The sequence below is a fragment of the Microcaecilia unicolor genome, chromosome 6 (genome assembly GCF_901765095.1).
Source record: "Microcaecilia unicolor chromosome 6, aMicUni1.1, whole genome shotgun sequence".
Lineage (NCBI taxonomy): Eukaryota > Metazoa > Chordata > Amphibia > Gymnophiona > Siphonopidae > Microcaecilia > Microcaecilia unicolor.
Genome location: NC_044036.1, coordinates 345,086,483 through 345,107,336, shown reverse-complemented (window position 1 = coordinate 345,107,336; position 20,854 = coordinate 345,086,483). Strand labels below are relative to the sequence as shown.

Sequence of the window (20,854 nt, the reverse complement as noted above, 5' to 3'; positions counted from 1 at the left end):
AAGAAGCAGCATAAGGAGTGTCAAAGCAAATGCAAGGCGCAGATAAAGAAGGTCAAGAGGGATTACGAAAAAAAGATAGCATTAGAGGCAAAAAACCATAGCAAAAATATTTTTCGGTATATTAAAAACAGGAAGCCGGCAAAAGAATCGGTTGGGCCGCTGGATGACAGAGGGGGGTATAAGGGGCGATCAAGCAAGATAAAGACGTAGCGGAGAGATTGAATGAATTCTTTGCTTCGGTCTTCACCGAGGAAGATTTGGGTGGGATACCGGTGTCGGAAATGGTATTTCAAGCGGACGAGTCGGAGAAACTTACTGACTTCACGGTAAACCTGCAGGACGTAATGGGGCAGTTTGGCAAACTGAAGAGTAGCAAATCTCCTGGACCGGATGGTATTCATCCTAGAGTACTGATAGAACTGAAAAATGAGCTTGCGGAGCTACTGTTAGTGATATGCAATTTATCCTTAAAATCGAGCGTGGTACCGGAAGATTGGAGGGTGGCCAATGTAACGCTGATTTTTAAAAAAGGTTCCAGGGGAGATCCGGGAAATTATAGACCGGTGAGTCTGACGTCGGTGCTGGGGAAAATGGTAGAGACTATTATCAAAAACAAAATTACAGAACACATCCAAGGACATGGATTACTGAGACCAAGTCAGCACGGCTTTTGTGTGGGAAATCTTGCCTGACCAATTTACTTCAATTCTTTGAAGGAGTAAACAAACATGTGGACAAAGGGGAGCCGGTTGATATCGTGTATCTGGATTTTCAAAAGGCGTTTGACAAGGTACCTCATGAAAGGCTACAGAGGAAATTGGAGGGTCATGGGATAGGAGGAAATGTCCTATTGTGGATTAAAAACTGGTTGAAGGATAGGAAACAGAGAGTGGGGTTAAATGGGCAGTATTCACAATGGAGAAGGGTAGTTAGTGGGGTTCCTCGGGTCTGTGTTAGGACCGCTGCTTTTTAATATATTTACGAATGATTTAGAGATGGAAGTAACTAGCGAGGTAATTAAATTTGCTGATGACACAAAGTTATTCAAAGTCGTTAACTCGCGACAGGATTGTGAAAAATTACAGAAGGACCTTACGAGACTGGGAGACTGGGTGGCTTAATGGCAGATGACGTTTAATGTGAGCAAGTGCAAGGTGATGCATGTGGGGAAAAAGAACTTGAATTTATAGCTACATCAGTTCCACGTTAGGAGTTACGGACCAAGAAAGGGATCTGGGTGGTGTTGTCGATAATACACTGAAACCTTCTGCTCAGTGTGCTGCTGCGGCTAGGAAAGTGAGTAGAATGTTGGGTATTATTAGGAAAGGTATGGAAAACAGGTGTGAGGATGTTATCCTATTACACATACTTGAATACTTTGGCATTGGAGGAAATGTCCTGAATTGGTTCAAGGGGTTCCTAACCCAACGTTTCTATCAAGTCACATCAAATTCAACCACGTCTAAGGCATGGACACCTGAATGCGGAGTGCCACAAGGATCACCCCTCTCACCAACCATTTTCAACCTAATGATGATCCCCCTGGCAAAACTATCAAACCATAACCTCAACCCATATATATACGCTGATGATGTTACAATATACATCCCTTTCAAACAAGACTTCAACTAAATCAATCAAAGCCTACACATCATGAACACATGGGCAGATGCATTTCGTCTGAAATTAAATGCAGAAAAATCTCAATGCCTGATACTCACCTCCCAATACAACACAAAGGAATTTACTGCTATAAACACACCAAACCTAAACCTTCCAATCTCAGAAACGCTAAAAATCCTTGGAGTCACTATCGACCGCCACCTAACACTCGAAACTCACGCAAACAACACTACTAAAAAGATGTTTTACTGCATGTGGAAATTGAAAAGGATAAGATCATTCTTCCCAAGATCCGTCTTTCGCAGCCTAGTGCAATCCCTCTTTCTCAGCCATCTGGATTACTGCAACTCACTATACGCAGGTTGCAAAGAGCAAATACTGAAGAAACTTCAAACAGCCCAGAATATAGCAGCCAGACTCTTCTTCGGAAAACCAAAATATGAAAGTGCAAAGCCATTACGAGAGAAACTACACTGGCTTCCACTCAAGGAACGCGTCACTTTTAAAGTATGCACATTAGTCCACAAAATCATTCACTGCGAAGCCCTAGCCTACATGTCTGAGTTAATAGACTTACCACCCAGAAACGCCAAAAGATCTTCTCGAACTTTCCTCAACCTCCACGTCCCCAATTGCAAGGGCTTGAAATACGCTACACGCGTCAACCTTTTCTCACATGAGCACGCAGTTCTGGAATACACTGCTGCGCAACCTAAGAACGATCCACGAGCAAGCTTCCTTCCGCAAATTATTGAAGACCCATCTTTTTGAAAAAATCTACGGAAAGAGCCAAAACACATAAAGTCCACACTCACTGTTCACTAATGCATCATACATCCACTTCTGAACTCTCATCCCCGTAATTTCACATCAATTATACCTCTACTCACAGAAATATATATACCATATGTCTTCATGCCTTAACATTGCCCTTTAAGCTTCCCATTGTCTCCTTCCAATGTTTCAATGTTTGTGTTCCATTGTTATATTCCTTAACGTTACTTCGATTGTCTCGCATAACTCTGCACAATGTAACCCATAACCAAGTTGTAACAAACTGTATTTCCATCATTTATATCATATTGTAAGCCACACTGAGCCCGCAAAAAGGTGGGAAAATGTGGGATACAAATGCAATAAATAAATAAATAATGCCGTTGTATCGCTCCATGGTGCGACCCGCACCTTGAGTATTGTGTTCAATTCTGGTTGCCGCATCTCAAGAAAGATATAGTAGAATTGGAAAAGGTGCAGCAAAGGGCGACTAAAATGATAGCAGGGATGGGACAACTTCCCTATGAAGAAAGACTAAGGAGGCTAGGGCTTTTCAGCTTGGAGAAGAGATGGCTGAGGGGAGACATGATAGAGGTATATAAAATAATGAGTGGAGTGGAACAGGTGGATGTGAAGCGTCTGTTCACGCTTTCCAAAAATACTAGGACTAGGGGGCATGCGATGAAACTACAGTGTAGTAAATTTAAAACAAATCGGAGAAACATTTTCTTCACCCAACGCATAATTAAACTCTGGAATTCGTTGCCGGAGAACGTGGTGAAGGTGGTTAGTTTAGCAGAGTTTAAAAAGGGGTTAGATGGTTTCCTAAAGAACAAGTCCATAAACCACTACTAAATGGACTTGGGAAAAATCCACAATTCCAGGAATAACATATATAGAATGTTTGTACGTTTGGGAAGCTCTGCCAGGTGCCCTTGGCCTGGATTGGCCGCTGTCGTGGACAGGATGCTGGGGTCGATGGACCCTTGGTCTTTTCCCAGTGTGGCATTACTTATGTACGCTCTATGGCCCATCTGTCCTCTGAAGTTCTGTCTCTGTTTACTTGAAATTTCCTCTGCAACTGCAGTTACCTTGAGGAAGGGGACAATTGGTGGTCAGCCGCCGATGACCAGAGTTTTGTCCCCTGTGCAGCAAGTGTGGGTCCGCTGTGTGACGAGCTGCCCACAGGTGACTGGGTTGGTGAGTCCTTTGATTAGTGCTGGCGAAGGAGCGTCAACACTGTTGGACCTGGAAACAGCTTCATCGCTCCCGAATCATTTAACCACCATGTCCAAGGGAGTGGAGGAGTGAGTTAGGAGTCCATGCTGAAACGGAAGTCGTTTACAGCTGAACCCGAGTCGGCAGTGCCACTCCTAAACCTGTAACAGCTATCAGATTGGAGTTTTTGGCTCCTGTGGAGGTTACATTGAATATCATCTGGAAGGTGCTCCAGGACCTAACGGTGGTAGTAAATAACTTTGCTTCAGATATAATCTTATTAGTGAGCTACATGGATAACCTAATCAAACCCTTTGAGAGAGAAAAAGTGACACAGCAAATGAAGTTCTACAGGAGTAGGAAACGGTTAAGATTTTGAAAACAGACCAGAAATTTGAACAAAATGAATATTATTACAGATAATTAATATTGAGATTGTTGTTTTCCCTGAGTTCCAGGTTATGACTCCTAAAGATTTCCTCAGAAATAGTTCCTGAAAATTTTGTTATTTTCCTTTGTAATGATTCCTCTTAGTAATATAAATTATTACTTAGTAATATGAATTCAAAAGGAGTGAAGCCTGTGAAACTGGGATTACCTTAATCAGTGGGAATTGGATTAGAGACTCGTGTTCACATTGTTAAATAATTTCTGGTTTTAAAAGAGAAAAAAATGAAATTAGGTGTATTACACCGTTTGGGTTTGAAGAAGCCAAGCAGACGATCAGTGTGGAATAATGATTCAGATAAATAATAACTGGGGATAATCAGGTTAATACCACGTTTTTTTCTGTTTACTGTTGTTTAATTGATCTCCTTGTCTTGTTTCACTCTCCCTATTTGTGGTCTAAGAAAGAGTATAAAATTACCTGATTGAAATAATTCTTGTGTATTATTACTTTGTATTTCTGGCAAGTTATTTTATTGCTTGTAAATTTAAATTCTTATAAATAAAAAAAAATAAAAATCAGACAAAAGATTGCAAATTAATACTTAAAGTACTGAGCATGATACATAAATATTGCCATACTGGGACAGACCAGCATCCTGTTTCCATCAGTGGCCAATCCAGGTCACAAATACCTGGCAAGATCCCCAAAAAGTACAAAACATTTTATGATACTTGTCACAGAAATAAGTAGTGGAGTTTCCCCAAGTCCATTTTAATAATGGTCTATGGACTTTTCCTTTAGGAAGCCGTCCAAACGTTTTTTAAACCCCGCTAAGCTAACCGCCTTTACCACATTCTCTGGTAACAAATTCCAGAGTTTAATTACACATTGAGTGAAGAAGAATTTTCTCTGATTCGTTTTAAATTTACTACTTTGTAGCTTCATTGAATGCCTCTTAGTCGTATTTTTGGAAAGATTAAACAGACGCTTCGCGTCTACTCTTTTCAAAAATACGATAATGCAATAATAAGGGAAATCGGGAGTGGGGGTTGCTTTTCACATCACAGTATTTTTAGCCTAAAATAACCTTTGCTTGCTTCTGGCTGTCAAGCTACCTATCTTTATTCTAGTTCATAAATATGCAGTTATGTAGTATGTACAACTTCATTAGATTTTTAGTTCCTTTTTCTGTAGGGCGTCCTATGAACATCCAGCTGGTAACATCACAGATTGACCCACAGAGGAGACCTGCACAGAAGTGAGTCCTTCGCTGTTGTTTTTGTACTGATTTTCCTTTGTTTAAAAAAAAAAAATCAATGTTATAACTAAACATTAACAAACTTGACTTTTCCTTCTAGCATAAATAGAGGTGGCATGAACAGACCCCGGGGGGCTACAGGAGGATTTGGTGGTGGGGGCAACAGACGAGGTAATCGTGGAAATCGAGGAAGAGGCAGAGGGGCTGGACGAAACTCCAAACAGCAGCTTTCTGCTGAAGAACTAGATGCACAGCTGGATGCATACAATGCCAGGGTAAGTGGGGGGAGAGCTACACCATGACTGGTTGTTAGAGCAGCACAGAAGATCCCTTGGATGCCAAAAGTTGTAAATAAAGCATATCAGGTAGGCTCTACTGTATTGTATCACAACGGGGCAGATGTGATGAGTTATGTACCTTACCTGCTATATGTTTATCCAGTGTCTGGGTTGGGGGAGTGGTTGCACACACCATCAAGTTAGTATAAACCATTTTTCCTTGGCATCCTTGTAAATTATCATGCCCATGGACCAACAGATGGAACAACTGTTGAGTTCTGCCCTATAAAGGCACTGTGCAGACTGAGCTCCTCAGTATTTCTCTAGCAGATGTTCATACTATGCAGCTTCTTGACTGGCCTAGTGAGGGGCTCTTGGTTTAGCTGGAGAGCTGGTAGCCTATTGAGCATAGGGTCTTCAGGAATCTATGGCTGTAGTCCAGGTTCTGAGGAGTCTGACTCCCATTTCCCTGCCTTTCCTCCTCCTGTCTAACATTTTTAGAGCAATTTCATTTTCACTAGAGTATCTATATTTCCCCCCTTCCTCCACGAGTTAAAAAAAATCCCCCAAAACCACTTAGAGATTAGAAATCCAAGGAAGACGTATGTGTTAGGCGGTGAGAGGCTGATATTCACAGATGCGGAGAGGGATCTTGAGGTGGTTAGTATCGGAAGATCTGAAGGTGATGAAACAGTGTGACAAGGCGGCCATAGCCAGAAGGATGCTGTGCCGTATAGGGAGAGTTGTAACCAACAAAAAGAGAGGAGTTGATGCCCCTGTACAAGTTGTCGGTGAAGTCGCACCTGAATATTGTGTTCAGTTTTGGAGGCTGTATCTTGCTAAAGATGTAAGAAAACTTGAAGTGGTCCAGAAGAAGGCGACAAAAATGATATGGGGATTGTCCCAAAAGACGTACCAGAAGAGACTGGAAGACCTGAATACATATACCCTATATGAGAGGAAGTACAGGGGAGATACGATACAGACGTTCAAGTACTTGAAAGGTATTAATATAGAAACAAATATTTTCCAGAGACGGGGAAAATGGTAAAACTAGAGAACATGAATAGAGATTATGGGATGGTACTCAGGAGTAATGTCAGAGAATTCTTTTTCACGAAGAGGGTGGTTGATGCCTGGAATGCCCTCCCGAGGGGGGAGGTGGAGAAAAAAAATTGTTGTGGAATTCAAAAGACATGGGATGAACATAGAGCATCTCTAATTAGAAAATGAATGGTATAAAAAAAACAAAACTTAAAGGTTTGCATATGTGTTTGCATGTCAAGTGGTGTTTACATAGCAATTCTGTTGGTCATTCCTCCCCTTATGCACCCAGGCATTGTTCTGGCTTTTACTGTCACTTTTTTTTACCTGTTTGGCCATCTTAAGGTTGTCAGATAAATCACCCCTAAGTGCTGCTCTTCTTTCATGTCCAAAAGTGCGTCTTCTCCTATGCCCTACTACTCACTTGGGTTTTTGCAGCTCAAATGCATCAGCATTGAAGCTTAGCTGCCAAATTCTAGACCATTCTTGAACTTCGTTAGATCTCTGTCTTGCAGATTTTGGTATCTGCAAAGTCAAACCTTATCTAGCTGCCCTTATGCAGTATAGCTCACAAACAGATCCCTGTGGCACACCGCTGGTTAACGCCCATTTTCTTGCATTAAACTTCCTTTACCACTACCCTTTGTTGCCTTCCTCTCAACCAGTTTCTAAACTCACTTTAGGGCCCATACTGAGGGCGCTTAGTTTAGTCACCTATGCAGAACAGTCTCTTCTTAGGGGTTTTTTTTTTTTTTCCAGTTTATTTCTGGTTGATTTGTATATTATAATTAGTTTTTCTATGGTTGATTCTGAATTCAGGAAGATCACTGCCAAGATTCAGTTCGAAAGACAAATCTTGAAGGGCTTTCATTCTCCCCTGAAAAAAGTGTAGCTGGGATGAACAGTAACTCTTTCCTTTTTCTTTCTTTCCTCATGTTTTCCAGTGTTCTCTCTTGTTTTGCCCTATTTTTTTTGTTTGCTTTTTATCTTAGCCCATTTTAATTTAAATTTGTAAACCACTAAGATGCTTTAAATGATTCTGGGGTATATCAAACTTGGTACAGACAGAGAGGGCAAAACAGCATACAACCAAAGTATACAGGAAAAAAAAAAATCAACACTGGGCCTTCAAGACTAGGACAACAGGAGTACTTTATTAACAGGTGACCTGACACGGGCCGTGTTTAGGCGCCAAAGGACGCCCTTCCTCAGGGGTCTTAATGAATTAGAGTGTCTAACAAAATATCCACTGTAGCGCAGAAAATGCATGCTCTGACAGAGAGCCTTCTCCTGTGCACTGAAAATTCTTCAATTACTAGCATTTTAATGTTTGTTCCCCCCCCCCCCCCCCCCCCTCCCGATTCCAGGGCAAAATCTATCTTCCCCTCTTACCATGTAGCCAAAGATTGAAACAGGCAGGGCTGACCGATCTAACAAAGACAATTCCTTAGGCCATGTTTTCCCCTTGAAAGGTAGTCTATTGGCAACCTCTGAGGGCAGCACACCCATCATACCCCTCTAAAGCAGAGAAATCCTTCTCAGCCGCTGGAAACCGTGCTAAGTCAGACATCTACAAGCCAATGTCTCTCCACCAAGACTTGAGGGGAAGAGCAATTCTGAATTGCATTGCCTGTTCAGGAAACCTGTTGAACTCTAAAAGAATGTTCCCTTGGGGAACTACTGAAGCTTTGTTTGGCTTATTTATTGGTCAGCGTGACCCCTGATATTTCTGGAGTCACCTATGAGCTTCTCTAGGCTTGGAGCACTGCTCAAACAGCTGTCTTCTGTTTTGTGACGCACCTGATTTAATATCAGATTGGTAGAATTGTGCCAGGAGTCACTAATACATCTGGTTCTGCAGATTTGAGACCATGTTGTTCCACACTTGAAGATAAAATTAGAACATTAAGAGTAGCCATACTGGGTCAGACCAGTGGTCCATCTAGCCCAGTATCCTGTTTCCAACAGTGGCCAAGCCAGGTCACAAGTACCTGGCAGAAACTCATATCATAGCAACATTCCATATTACCAATCCCAGGGCAAGCAGTAGCTTTCCCCATTTCTGTCTCAATAGCAGACTATGGACTTTTCTTCCAGGAACTTGTTCAAACCTTTTTTTAAACCCAGATACGCTAACCACTGTTACTACATCCTCAGAGCTTAACTATTTGTTGAGTGAAAAAATGTTTCCTCCTATTTGTTTTAAAAAATATTTCCATTTAACCTTCTTGAGTGTCCCCTAGTCTTTGTACTTAAAAAAAAATCGATTCACTGCTACTTGTTCTACACCACTCAGGATTTTGTAGACCTTAATCATATCTCTCCTCATCTGTCTTTTTTTCTATGCTGAAGAGCCCTGATCTCTTTAGCCTTTCCTCAGTTCCATTCCTTTATCTTTTTGGTCACGCTTCTTTGAACCTTTTCTAATTGCACTCTGTTTTTTGAGATACGGTGACCAAATTACTTCTGGCATGACTAAATATTCCAACAAGATTTCATGCTTTTCAGACATATTCTTTAATTTGGATGCTGAAGTTGAAGGCTTCATGAAGCTGTGGTAACAAATTTAAGAGGCCCCCCCCTTCCCCCAATTAGACATACAATTAAACTTGGATTTTGTTACTAGATTGAAACAAGCTTTTAACAGATTTCTGGAGAGCAGACCCATTAACCACTGTAAGTCAGGTATGCTTAGCACTTCTGGAAGTGGATCTTTCCAGTGGGATCTAGCAAGTACTTTGAAGCGGCTGGGATTAGGCAAAAGATGCTGGTCTCATTGGTGTGATCCAGCATGCCACACACTCTTCCTACAAGCCACATGTGGAACTTCGGAATTGCTCTGAAATCCCACCTGAGATTCCAGGCCAGTTGAAGAAGCCTTTTGTGCTCTGCATTTTAGTTGTATAAAACTGTGTGTTTGATTAGGCAGAGAGGAGGAACCCACGTGCCTCAGGTGTGGGAGGAGATCAGTGTGTCGTTGGGGCAAGGGGGTTCATAGGGTAATTTGTAACTGCTTTCAGTTTCTTACTGTTTATACTTGAGTCTACTTGTTGGCTGATGTACTTCTTTGGTGGTGTGTACTGTATTTGGGATTTCTGGAATTTTAAGTCGTTTGGGCATTTTGCTTGCTAACTGTATTTTTTTTTTCTTTCCAGATGGACACAAGCTAAACTTGGGACCATGTCTGCTGCTGGGAAATGACTCCAGGACACAGCATATTCCAGGCTTCCCTCTAGGGACAAAAAGAAGGTGGTTGATACTACTGTCAATGATGGGATGTTTTACTTTTGTTTGATATAGGTTTTAAACTCATGTAAAGGGTTTTTTTGTGTTTTTTAATTCTGAAACAGACCTGTTTTGTACCAAGTTATTTTGGGATACATTTTACTGGTTAACTGTTGTGGGAAGGTGTTTTTCTCACCTTAACCATAATAAAATACAGTGTCTAGAAAAGCCAATGCCTGTCCCCTTCATCTTCCAGCTGGGAGTCCAGCATGTTGAGGATCATACCTGGGACCTTTCTCTGCATCAACGCTGTGACTTGTATCAGTAAATGCAATATTCTGCTCTGCTTGTCATACTGATTTCCAACTTCCTCCAGAGGACTGCAGAAGATTTTTAGGTTCCTAGTGAAATTAATAGTTCATGCTGATGAATCAAGACCGAGGCAGCATCCCCATTTCCTTTTCAAAGGGAAAAATACAGATATGGATCTAGACTGACTACCTTGGTGTCTTGTAAACCATTTCCATGATTCAAAAGTGTCCACTAAAGGTTAGATTTGGAACAAGTAATGAACGTCTGCGTAATGTTTGTATTAATGCTCAAGGAACCTTGATATTCAACCCCACTATAAAAGTAAGAGTAATCGGAGTGGGAGGTGAAGTGGGTTGTCTGGAAGTGTCCTGTAAGAGTCTTTAAAGTAGGGACAGTGGCATAATTGACAGGGCAGTGAATTTATGAATGCAATATTAGGTGTAAGGCAGAAAAGTGTTCTTTTCACAATTTGGAATTAGTATAACTCAGCATATTCAGTAAAATATAAATGACTAGTGTAAGTATATCTTAGTACCTTTTACTGCTGTGGGACTTGGGAATTCAGTTATTTTCACTCAATTCTTTGCATAATGTTGGAGTCGGATAGTAAGAGAGGGGGAGCCAGAAGGAGACTACCATGATGATTCCAGCTACTGAGAGGCCTGAAAGAGAAGGAAAGTGTCAGGCTTGAGATGCTTATCAGAATAGCTTTAGAAGGAAAGAAATGGGCCCTGCCTGACTGTGAGGGGTTACTGAAAGCAATGCAGTGGGAGAGGGAAGAAAATGGAATGACCTGGCTAAGGACAGAGTTTAAGGTAGTATAATAGAAGTTCAGGTATAAAGGGTAGGGTTTTGGTAGCTGACATTGGCCCATTCTGAGGTGATACTTGTCAAGGGAGAGTGATGATGGGGATGGGACAACTTCCCTGAGAGGCTGGGATGGCTAGGGCTCCTCAGCTTGGAGAGGAGACGGCTGAGGGGAGATATGATAGTCTATAAAATGAGTGGAGTGTGACAGGTAGACGTGAATCATTTGTTTACTCTTTCCAAAAATACTAGGACTAAGGAGCATGCAATGAAGCTACAAAGTAGTACATTTACAACGAATTGGAGAAAATATTTCTTCACTCAGTGTGTAATTAAACTCTGGAATTCATTGCAGAGAATGTGGTAAAGGCAGTTAGCTTAGTGAGGTTTAAAAAAGGTTTGGATGGCTTTCTAAAGGAAAATTCCATTGACCATTATTAAAATGGACTTGTGGAAAATCCACTGGTTATTTCTACAAAATAAAGCATAAAATGTTTTGTACTGTTTTGGGATATTGCCAGGTTCTTGTGACCTGGATTGGCCACTGTTGGAAACAGGATGCTGGGCTTAATGGACCTTCAGTCTGTCCCAGTATGGCAATACTTACGTACTGGGATACTTCACAGGGTAGAAAGTATAGTGTACACAAGATGGATTTGATTTCCATAACAGAATGGAGGATTTTAAGATTACTCATGTAAACAAATATAATTGCCTGATAGCAGAACTTGTTCTCTGAATTGGCTTCTTCATATAGGTCCAGCAAAGGCCGGGAATGTTGTAGAGACCATGCTCACAGCCCCTGTGGGAGGAAACTGGGATTTAGGGTGGATATGTATTGAATTCCAAAGGGTGATAGTGATGGGATTTAGGAATGTTTAGGATAAGCATGGATGAGTCCTAATGCTGATCAGTGGAAGGAAACTAGTGATTGCCAGGAATTTGTGGTACTGAATTAGGAATTCATATTGAGGAATGCAGGGTTAAGATCTTCAAACAGTTGTGTGAGTGTAAAATACAGGAATTGAATAATGGCCTAATGTTTAGTGGTTCTCAATCTAATTCTTTGTACACCCAGGATATCCAAACTGAATATGCATATGAGAGATTTGCATGCACTGCCTCTTTTGTGTTCTATCTGCCTTGGGTATATTTCTTGTAGATGTCCTGAAAATCCAACTGGCTAGGTTGTGTCCCGATGACTGGGTTGAGGACCACTGGGTTAAGAGCAGCATGTTGAAAACTAAGGAAGCCAGGGTTCAAATTCTGCTGCAGCTCCTTGTGCTCTTGGGCAACTCACTTAATTTCCTCAGGTATAAATTTAGATTGTAAGCCCTCCTGGGACAGGAAAATAACCTGTATCTGAATGTGTTTCACCTTGGACTTGCAAAATCCAAAATACCACTTGTTCCCTTATAGCAGTGGAATTGAAGAACAAAGGGTTCCTTATCGTCCCACCAGACCAGTCCAGATGCTTCAGTTTCTGCTGTTCTGCCAGCAGGTGGAGACTGATCTACTGAGTTGTGCAACCTGCTTGCCATTCAGTATTTGAGTCTCCAGCAGATGGTAGGCTTCCTGTGCAACTTCTGGTAGTTTGGTAAGACTTGATTTCCATTTCCTTGGTCAGTCATTAAACAAAAAAGGGGCAGGAGTGTTACATCTGGAGGTTCCAAATCCCAGTCCCTCTCTCCCCCCCAAACCCCTCTCTTCTGGAGCAACCCTTTTCTTAAAGGGTTAGGTTTCTCTTAAGTCTTGGACCTTTTCCCTTAGGGAGGAAAACCTTGAATGCCCAAATGTAATTGCTGCTCAGCAGGTGCCTGTATCAGTGCTGCTTTGGTTTTTGCATCCACTTCTGGATAGAGCTTTACTTTGCCACCTTCATTCATTGATTATATCACACTTAGGTAACCCTTGAAAGAGAGAATTACAACTAACTATCAACTTAGGAGACTACAGCTGTTAAATTACTCTGTGATGCCAAAAAAATCTGTTACCTTTTGTTAATGGAGGAACATTGGCTTCCTGTAACCTTTCAAATTCAATTTAAATTTTTGAGATTTGCACACACAGCTATTCATACAGGTGTTCTTTTTTTTCTTTGATTCCTTTTGTTTCCTCACATACGCTTTGATCTTCTCCAAAGCAACTACTGACCATTACTGCTCATCCCCAGTTTCATTAATAATTTACCAGACAATCTTGCTTTTTGGTTTTTATTTATCTAAAACATTTCTATCCTGCTGTATACTACCAGTTTAGGCAGGTTACAATAAAACATACATAATAAAGACTTACAAAATAACAGCATAAAAGATGAGACATGGATAAACAAGTCAAAAGAAGATAACTTAATTATAAAGCAGCGAACCATCAATTCGGAAAGGCTTTTGCAATTAGGCTTTAAGCTGCTTTCTGAACCGAGTGACAGAGCTAATTTGGTGAATTTCTAAAGGAGGCATGTGCCATAATACAGCACCTTCTGCATAGAAAATTGAACAGCAATAGTCAAGTGTGATATGCTGAAAAAATGGCACATCAAGTAACATCAACAGATTGGAGACAGCATTCTGGATGATAATGTCTTCACAGAACTGTAATTGTGAGAGGAGCTGTATTGTAGATTTTAGCTCCGACTTTATGGAATTTAAATATTCCATTCATTTAAATATTCAGTTTTAACCCTCACTCAAGACATTTAAGGTTGCTTTTAAAACTTATTTCACACAAGTGTTTCCATAATTTTACTCATAATGACTTTGCTGTAACATTAATTGTGGGAGAAGCAGCGCTGAAGACCGTGGCGATGATTGATGACATCACTAACCTTCAGCATAACACTGCTGTCTTCTGAGGCATCGCACTCTTTCATCTGCAACTGAGTGCGTGAGAGTAAGACTTCTGATTTAACATTCAAAATTTTTATTTGGGATTCAGAAATAACATTACAACCCAACCAACAGGCAAGAAGTAAGAACACAAAGGGAACATCCCCCAATCAAACTCCTCCCAGTTTCCCCTACCCCCCACCCCTCTTGCCCTAGAGTGTCTTATAATCCTCCAGGGTAGCTGAAAGAGAGAGAACAAAAGGAACAACCTCCCCTCCCCCACCTACCATAACCATTGTTAACAGAAATAAACGAGGGGACTTCAAGGAAACGTCCAAACAGAAATACATTTCATAATAAATTCGAGATAAGACTCCTACCTACCTCGTGGAGACAAAGAGGACAACTAAGGACTCCAGAGCTTCAAAAATTGGGATTTTCGTTTATAGGAGCCCCTCGTTTACCAGGCAAGCAGCTGATGCAATTGGTTGCGCCAATGCCAAAAAACAGGCGGATGAGATGAAGTCCAGGACTACAAAATGCACTTTCTCTCACCAACACGCACATTTTATGACACAGCAAGGTTCATTCTGCCGAGGGACCCCAAAAAGAATCAGGATAATTCGTCACCAACTGAACTGGAGTACCTTCAATCCTACAACGCAAAAGCATAGCCATATAATTGATAACCCATTTCTAAAGGTCCCTAACCACCAAACACTCCCAAAAGGAATCATAAAATGTATTCTGACATTTAGGACAAAGGGGCGATGGCATTCCTCCTGCCCAAAATAGACTACCAATTTATTATTGGCAGGTTTTTAAAGTGGTTTTTTTTTTTTTTTTAATTACGTACATTTTCTTACCTGTTTTATTCTGACGATAGCTCCTTTTGTTATAGTTATTAGTTTTGTCATTTGTTTAAATAGATGAGGTATTAATTTTCATCAGGTAGCTTGTTTTTAACCAGATGTCATTAATTCAATCACGTTTTAACATTTAAATCTACATATAAGGGAGGTCAGTTTACTAGAGAGTAATTCATAATATTTGGCAGCAGCTCATCACCACCATGGACACAGTTCTACATCTATGCGGATGATGTGCAGCTATTCATACCCATTGAACCTGACTTACCTACAGTCTTGAATAAACTGATTACCTGTCTAACATCAAGAATGGGCTAAACACAACAAACTTTGCCAGAACCCAAGTAAAACTGAGCTTCTCTGGATCCCAAAGATAAGTGGATACATACCTGACATCAAAATCCCTTTTGGGAAGTACGAACTCCCCCTCAAATCATAAGTCAGGAACCTTGGCATACAGTTAGATTCAACACTTACTCTGAGCCTCCAAATCCAAGCTGCTTCTACTATTTGCGACAGCTACACTGCCTCGCTTCTTACATTGAGAAGGTAAATCTTATCCCAGTTGTGCATGCCATAGTAACATCAAGACTGGATTACTGCAATGCACTATACAACTGTCTGACTACAAAGGGCCTGCACCAGGTCCAGTTGATTCAGAATGCAGCAGCAAGACTAAGAGAAGGTTGCTAGCGACATGACCACATCACACCATTTTTGCAAACCTTCATTGACTACCAGTACAATACAGTGCTAAATTTAAAACTCTGATCTTCAAGGCCTGAAAGGAAATGGCCCTGAGTATCTGAAGAATAGGATGATCCTCCACACACTGCCAAGGACACTAAGGTTCTCCTAAGGACTTTCACTAACCACACCTTCTCCAAAAGACATTACACGATGTGATACCCGCAAGCGAGCCTTCTCCGGAGTAGCCCCCACACTTTGGAATGCATTGCCTGGAAGGCTCCACTTAACACAAGACTATTTCTACTTCAGGAAGCAGGTGAAACTTTGGCTCTTCATCAGGCCTTTAATGGAAGAAGTAACTAACTTGTTAGTCTCACTCACACAAGGAGTGACTCGAGCTGCACATACTACAGTGGGACATGCTTATCCACTCATACTCGAGCTGAGATAATATTTAACCATCTCTCTGACCTCATGTGCAACTTTCTTCAGATCAATCACCTTACTTTCTAACTCTTCCTACTTTCTTACCCATCTATATGTTACAACTTTGCCTTAGCCTTCACTATCAATTATAATGTTCTATTACGTATTGTGTTGTCATTGCAAGTAGTATACCATGCCATATTTTGTATTGTTGAATATTTTTACTGCTGTAATTGCCTATTGCTCATGTTTGGTCTATTCTTACTGTACACCGCCTTGAGTGAATTCCTTCAAAAAAGCAGTAAATAAATCCTAATAAATAGCTGTTTTATGTAGAGATAAAAGGGGAGGTGGTCTTTAATGTAGAAGTGTTAGGCTGTTTTTATTATTTATTAGGGTTTATTTATCGCCTTTTTGAAGGAATTCACTCAAGGTGGTGTACAGTAAGAATAGATCAAACATGAGCAATAGGCAATTATTACAGCAGTAAAAATATTCAAATACAAAGTATGGCATAGTATACTACTTACAATGTCAACACAATTTAATTGATAGTGAAGGGTAAAGCAAGAATAGAACATATAGATAGGTAAGAGAGTAAGAAGAGTTAGAAAGCAAGGTGACTAATTTAAAGAAAGTTGCACATGATGTCAGAGAGAGTTAAGTATCTCAGCTAGGGTAGGAGTGTATAACCTTGTCCTGCTGCAGTATGTACAGCCCAAGTCACTCCTTTTGTGTGTGAGTGAGACTAACAATTTAGTTACTTCTTCCATGGGTTCAATGGGTTTGAGTAGCTGCACATCAACCACATAGATGTAGAACTGAGTGTCCATTGACCGAATCATCTCAGCTAGTGGCTTGAGGTAGATATTGAACAGAATAGGTGACAGTATCGATCCTTGTGGTACCCTGCAGGTCAGTGCCCATGGTGGGGATGAGTTACTGCCAAACATTATGGATTGTTGCCTGTCTGTTAGATAGGATCTGAACCAGGCAAGTACTGTTCCGTTGATACCTGTTTCTGTCAGTCTTGCTAGCATGATATCATGATCCATAGTGTCAAAAGCTGCTGAGAAATCTAACAGTACTAACACCGAGGCGAATCCCCTTTCTCGGTTTCTGTGAAGATCATCTAGTAGGGATACAAGGACCATTTCTGTACCATAACCAGGTCTGAATCCAGATTAACATGGATGTAGCCAGTTTCTCTCTCCTAGCCAATCATTAAGTTTAACACAGACTGTTCTGAGTTTCCCTAGAAATGGGATACTGGCTGGTAACTTTTCAGATTTGTCCTGATCAAGGTTGTTTTTCTTTAGCAAAGGGTGAACCACTGACCTTTTTAATGCTGTTGGTAGTTGCCCATTAAAAAGAGGTGTTCACAATTTTTGTGGTGCCTTCTATGAGGCCCATACTTGCCTGCTGCACTATCTTTGATGGGCAGGGGTCAAGGGGGCAGGTAGTTGGTCAAAGGTCTCTTAGGATTTTGTCAAGGCTCTCCTAAGTCATTGGGTTAAAAGTGTCAGGAAGGGGCGAGTTTGTGCACCCTTGGTTAACTGGTTGGGGACTGGGTGGGATTGTCTGTAAATCCTGGCGGAGACTTTTAATTTTGTTGGCAAAGTATGCAGCAAAATCATTGCGGTTCAGTTTAGACTGGACAGGCTGGTTCTGTTGTGGGGGTTGCTGTTTACTGTACTGAACAACTGCTTGGTTGAGTTTGGCAGCCTGTGCAATGCATTGAGAGAAATACTGTTGTTGTTGTTGTTTTTTTTGGTTGCTGTTAAGGCTTGGCGGTACTTTGTTGTGTTCTTCCTACAGTTTAGCCTGTCTTCATCCAGGCGAGATTTGCGCCTTCTTTCCAGTTTCTGTCTTTCCCATTTAAGGATCCGAAGTTCTGGAGAAAACCAGGGTGAGTGTTTGTGAGTGGAGCATAAGACCGTTTTTAGTGGTGGTGTTCTCTCTCAGATCTTGGCTAAGTGTGTATTCCAGATGTTCACCTGTTCTGACACTGTAGTTGTCTTTTCATCCACATGTGGGTAGTCCAAGGCCTCTAGGAAATTCTCAACGGTCAGCTTTTTTTTGTCCCTGATCTCCTTCCAAACTCTGGGAGGTGCTATTTGTTTCATGTGGGTACTTAGGAAAAATTTAATTAGAAAATGGTAGGGGAGTTATTTCAGTACTGTTATCTCAGAATTCTGGGATATCTACCCCTTTGTAGAATACCAGGTCTAGTATGTGACCCTTTTTGTGAGTTGGAGAATTGATCACCTGTGTAAATCTTAGTGCTGTCATCGTATCCAGAAAGGCAGCTGTGGTGGTATCTGGGGTTATGATGTGTAGATTGAAGTCTCCTATGATCACCAGCCTAGGGTAATTCAGGGTCACTTGAGTAATCAGGTTTAGGAGTTCTTGCATGGGATAATGTGTTACGAGGTGCTCGGTATACCATGAGCAGCTATATTGGTTTCTCCTCTTCAAGTTGGATTAAATGAGATTGATTCATGTAGCTGGGGGATGGATATTCTATGCAGTTTGATTGTATCCCAAATCAAGACTGCTACCCCTCCACCCTGTCTTCCTGGTCTTGGTTGATGTTGGATGTTGAAAACTGTTGGGCATAGTTCAGCCAGTGGGTAAACCCCCACTTTCATCTAGCCAGGTTTTTCTTATTCCTAGGGTGTCAAGATGCTGTTTATGTATGTCATCATGGATCACCAAGGATTTCTTTGCAGCTGATCTGGCATTCACTAGTCCTATAGGTCCCAATGGTGGTGTAGGGCTGCTAAGGGTAGTTTTTGTGTGGCAATGAGGTGATCTTTTAAGTAGTGTTATGTAAGTGTTTGACCTCTTGTACTTTTGCCTTTGCTTTGGTTGGTGGGGATTATGGTTTCCAAGGTTTCGTGGTCTGCGGAACCAAGGTACATTTTTTGAGTCAGAAGATAGGTAAAATTTCACTGGGTGGCACTATAGTCCACCCAGTGGATCAGCAGTCTTACAAGTTGGTAATGCAGAGTTAAGGCTTTAAATAATCTAAAAGAACAGACCTTTTTAAAGTTGTAAGTTCAGACCAGGCCTGTGAGATCAAAGGCTTTCAGCAGTAGAGAAACAAATAGCTGTACTTAGCACTTCTATGTGAATTTCTTTGGAGACTTCAGAGGGGTTGATGGTTGACTTTAGTTTTAAGGAATCTAACAGATTCAGAATTTTTAGAAATAGTTATATAGTTAAATAGTTTAGAAATAGTTACATAGTTAAAATCCTTGCTCAAAGCCCATCTCTTCAGTGTCGCCTTTGGCACCTAACCACTATTCAAGAAACCTAGACTACCCCAACTTGTCATTTTGTCCTTTAGATTGTAAGCTCCTTTGAGCAGGGACTGCCCTCTTTTATTAAATTGTACAGCGCTGCGTAACCCTAGTAGCGCTATAGAAATGTCAAGTAATAGTAGTAGTTAAAATATTAAATTATTAGTCCCTTTGTGATTTTAGCTTGTCAGTTTAAAGATGGTACTTTAAATAATTCATTGACATGTATATTGTTTCTGTCCCCTGGTAAACGGTTAGAGTTAAAGAATCATTTTTATGATTTTGTTTTTAGAAATTCAGTTAATTCATCTTACAAGTTGATCTGGGGGATATAAATTTACATTTAGAGCAGGAACACAATTCAGCTATAAAGGATTTATTTTCTTTTTTTAAAAGCACTGAATTACTATATTTCTGACTGGTTACTCATTGTAAAGGGCATCATTTAGAAGTAATGGTGTTTTCTAAGCTTGACTTTGATATCAATATCTCGGTCTCTGATATTCAGTGGACAGTCGTTATGGTCAGATCATTTCCTTCACAGGAGTTTTTGTTATTACTTTCTACTCATCCTTTCTATGAAACCAAATAAGCATAAGGCATGAATATATTTACAGAGAAATTTAATTTCCTGTCCGTGCTGGACCAGTCTAAAGTGGTTATGTCCACCTATCTGGAGATGGGGAGGGGGAGGGGGGCTCCGAGCTGATGTCACTGCCCTTTCATTTCTACTGTACAAATGTCATTTTTTTTTCTCCAGAGGGGATTACATAGGACTTAACATGCAACTGTGAACTTTTTTTTTAATAGCAGTGCACTGCTGTCAGACAAGCAAGTAAGACTGCAATGTTGTATTGCATAGTTTAGAATGCTAAAATGTTTAAGCCCATAGGTTATGAAATGTACTGAATGATCATTCTTCAAGAGCAGTGCTCTAAGATAAACTACTTAATGAAAATGTAATGGAGTCTTCCCCATTATATTTGCAAATAAGATCGTACCAAAATGACAGCTCATAAAACATTGGTTAACACAGTAATTTACTATTAATGCTTAATCCCATGATAGAATCTGCAACAAAAGTCCAATTTGCAATTAAGCAATTTGTATGCTAGATTGCAAACTGCACAGAGCTTTCTTGTGCCAGGCTAATAGCAGCATTACATGGTTATACCCAGCGCAGGGAAGATTTGAAGCATGTTAAATTATCCCTTTTCAGGTAGCATGTATCCTGCTACAGAGGCTGGGAATGACTCCAGACAAAATCCTTTTTCTGGTTTGGATTAGTCTCATGGCCTTTGACTAAAACACTTTGTGCTGAGCCCCTACTGCCTCACTGTGAGCAATGCCACCTGCTCTGAAGTAAGCAGTTTAAACTCCTCTATTTAAATCAAATCAAATGAAGATTGTGTTAGGGTTTTTGTGAGCTCTAAGGCTAAGTCCTGTGCTTTGCCTAGGCTGCTGCATTCTGCATGACCTGAATCGCACATGTAGTGCTTTTTTTCTATTTTTTAAATAAACTCATCTATAATGGATTTCAACAATGTAGTTGAGAAATTACTGTTGCCTTAGAATTTCAGTGAAAGGGATTGTAGAGTTTGGTACTGAGTAAGAATGGGCATGATGTTCTCATTTTTTGTTCTTAAAGGTATGTGTGTAGTTTCTCTAGCCCTAGTTTCTACAAAGTTCCCTTCACCACTAGTGATAATTTGATACTGCTTTTTTTTTTTTTTTTAACTAAGCTTAATTAAATGCCCAGATTGTGAACCACAGAGAAGGATTTCATGTACCAGCCAGGAATTAGCATCT

General features: G+C 40.6%; 1 protein-coding gene across 2 annotated transcripts in view; it reads left to right on the top strand.

The window, feature by feature from the left end:
- ALYREF (Aly/REF export factor) overlaps positions 1 to 10,380 on the top strand; it is a 31,413-nt gene extending 21,033 nt beyond the window's left edge. The window contains exons 4-6 of one of the 2 annotated variants that reach the window (XM_030205165.1): positions 5,201 to 5,264; positions 5,365 to 5,539; positions 9,742 to 10,380. In XM_030205165.1, the coding sequence (XP_030061025.1) occupies positions 5,201 to 5,264; positions 5,365 to 5,539; positions 9,742 to 9,756 (254 nt within the window). In that variant the 3' untranslated portion in view covers positions 9,757 to 10,380. Of the gene's footprint in view, positions 1 to 5,185; positions 5,265 to 5,364; positions 5,540 to 9,741 lie in introns of both variants that reach the window. The other variant, XM_030205164.1, reaches the window with a different exon arrangement.
- The last annotated feature ends 10,474 nt before the right edge of the window (positions 10,381 to 20,854 follow it).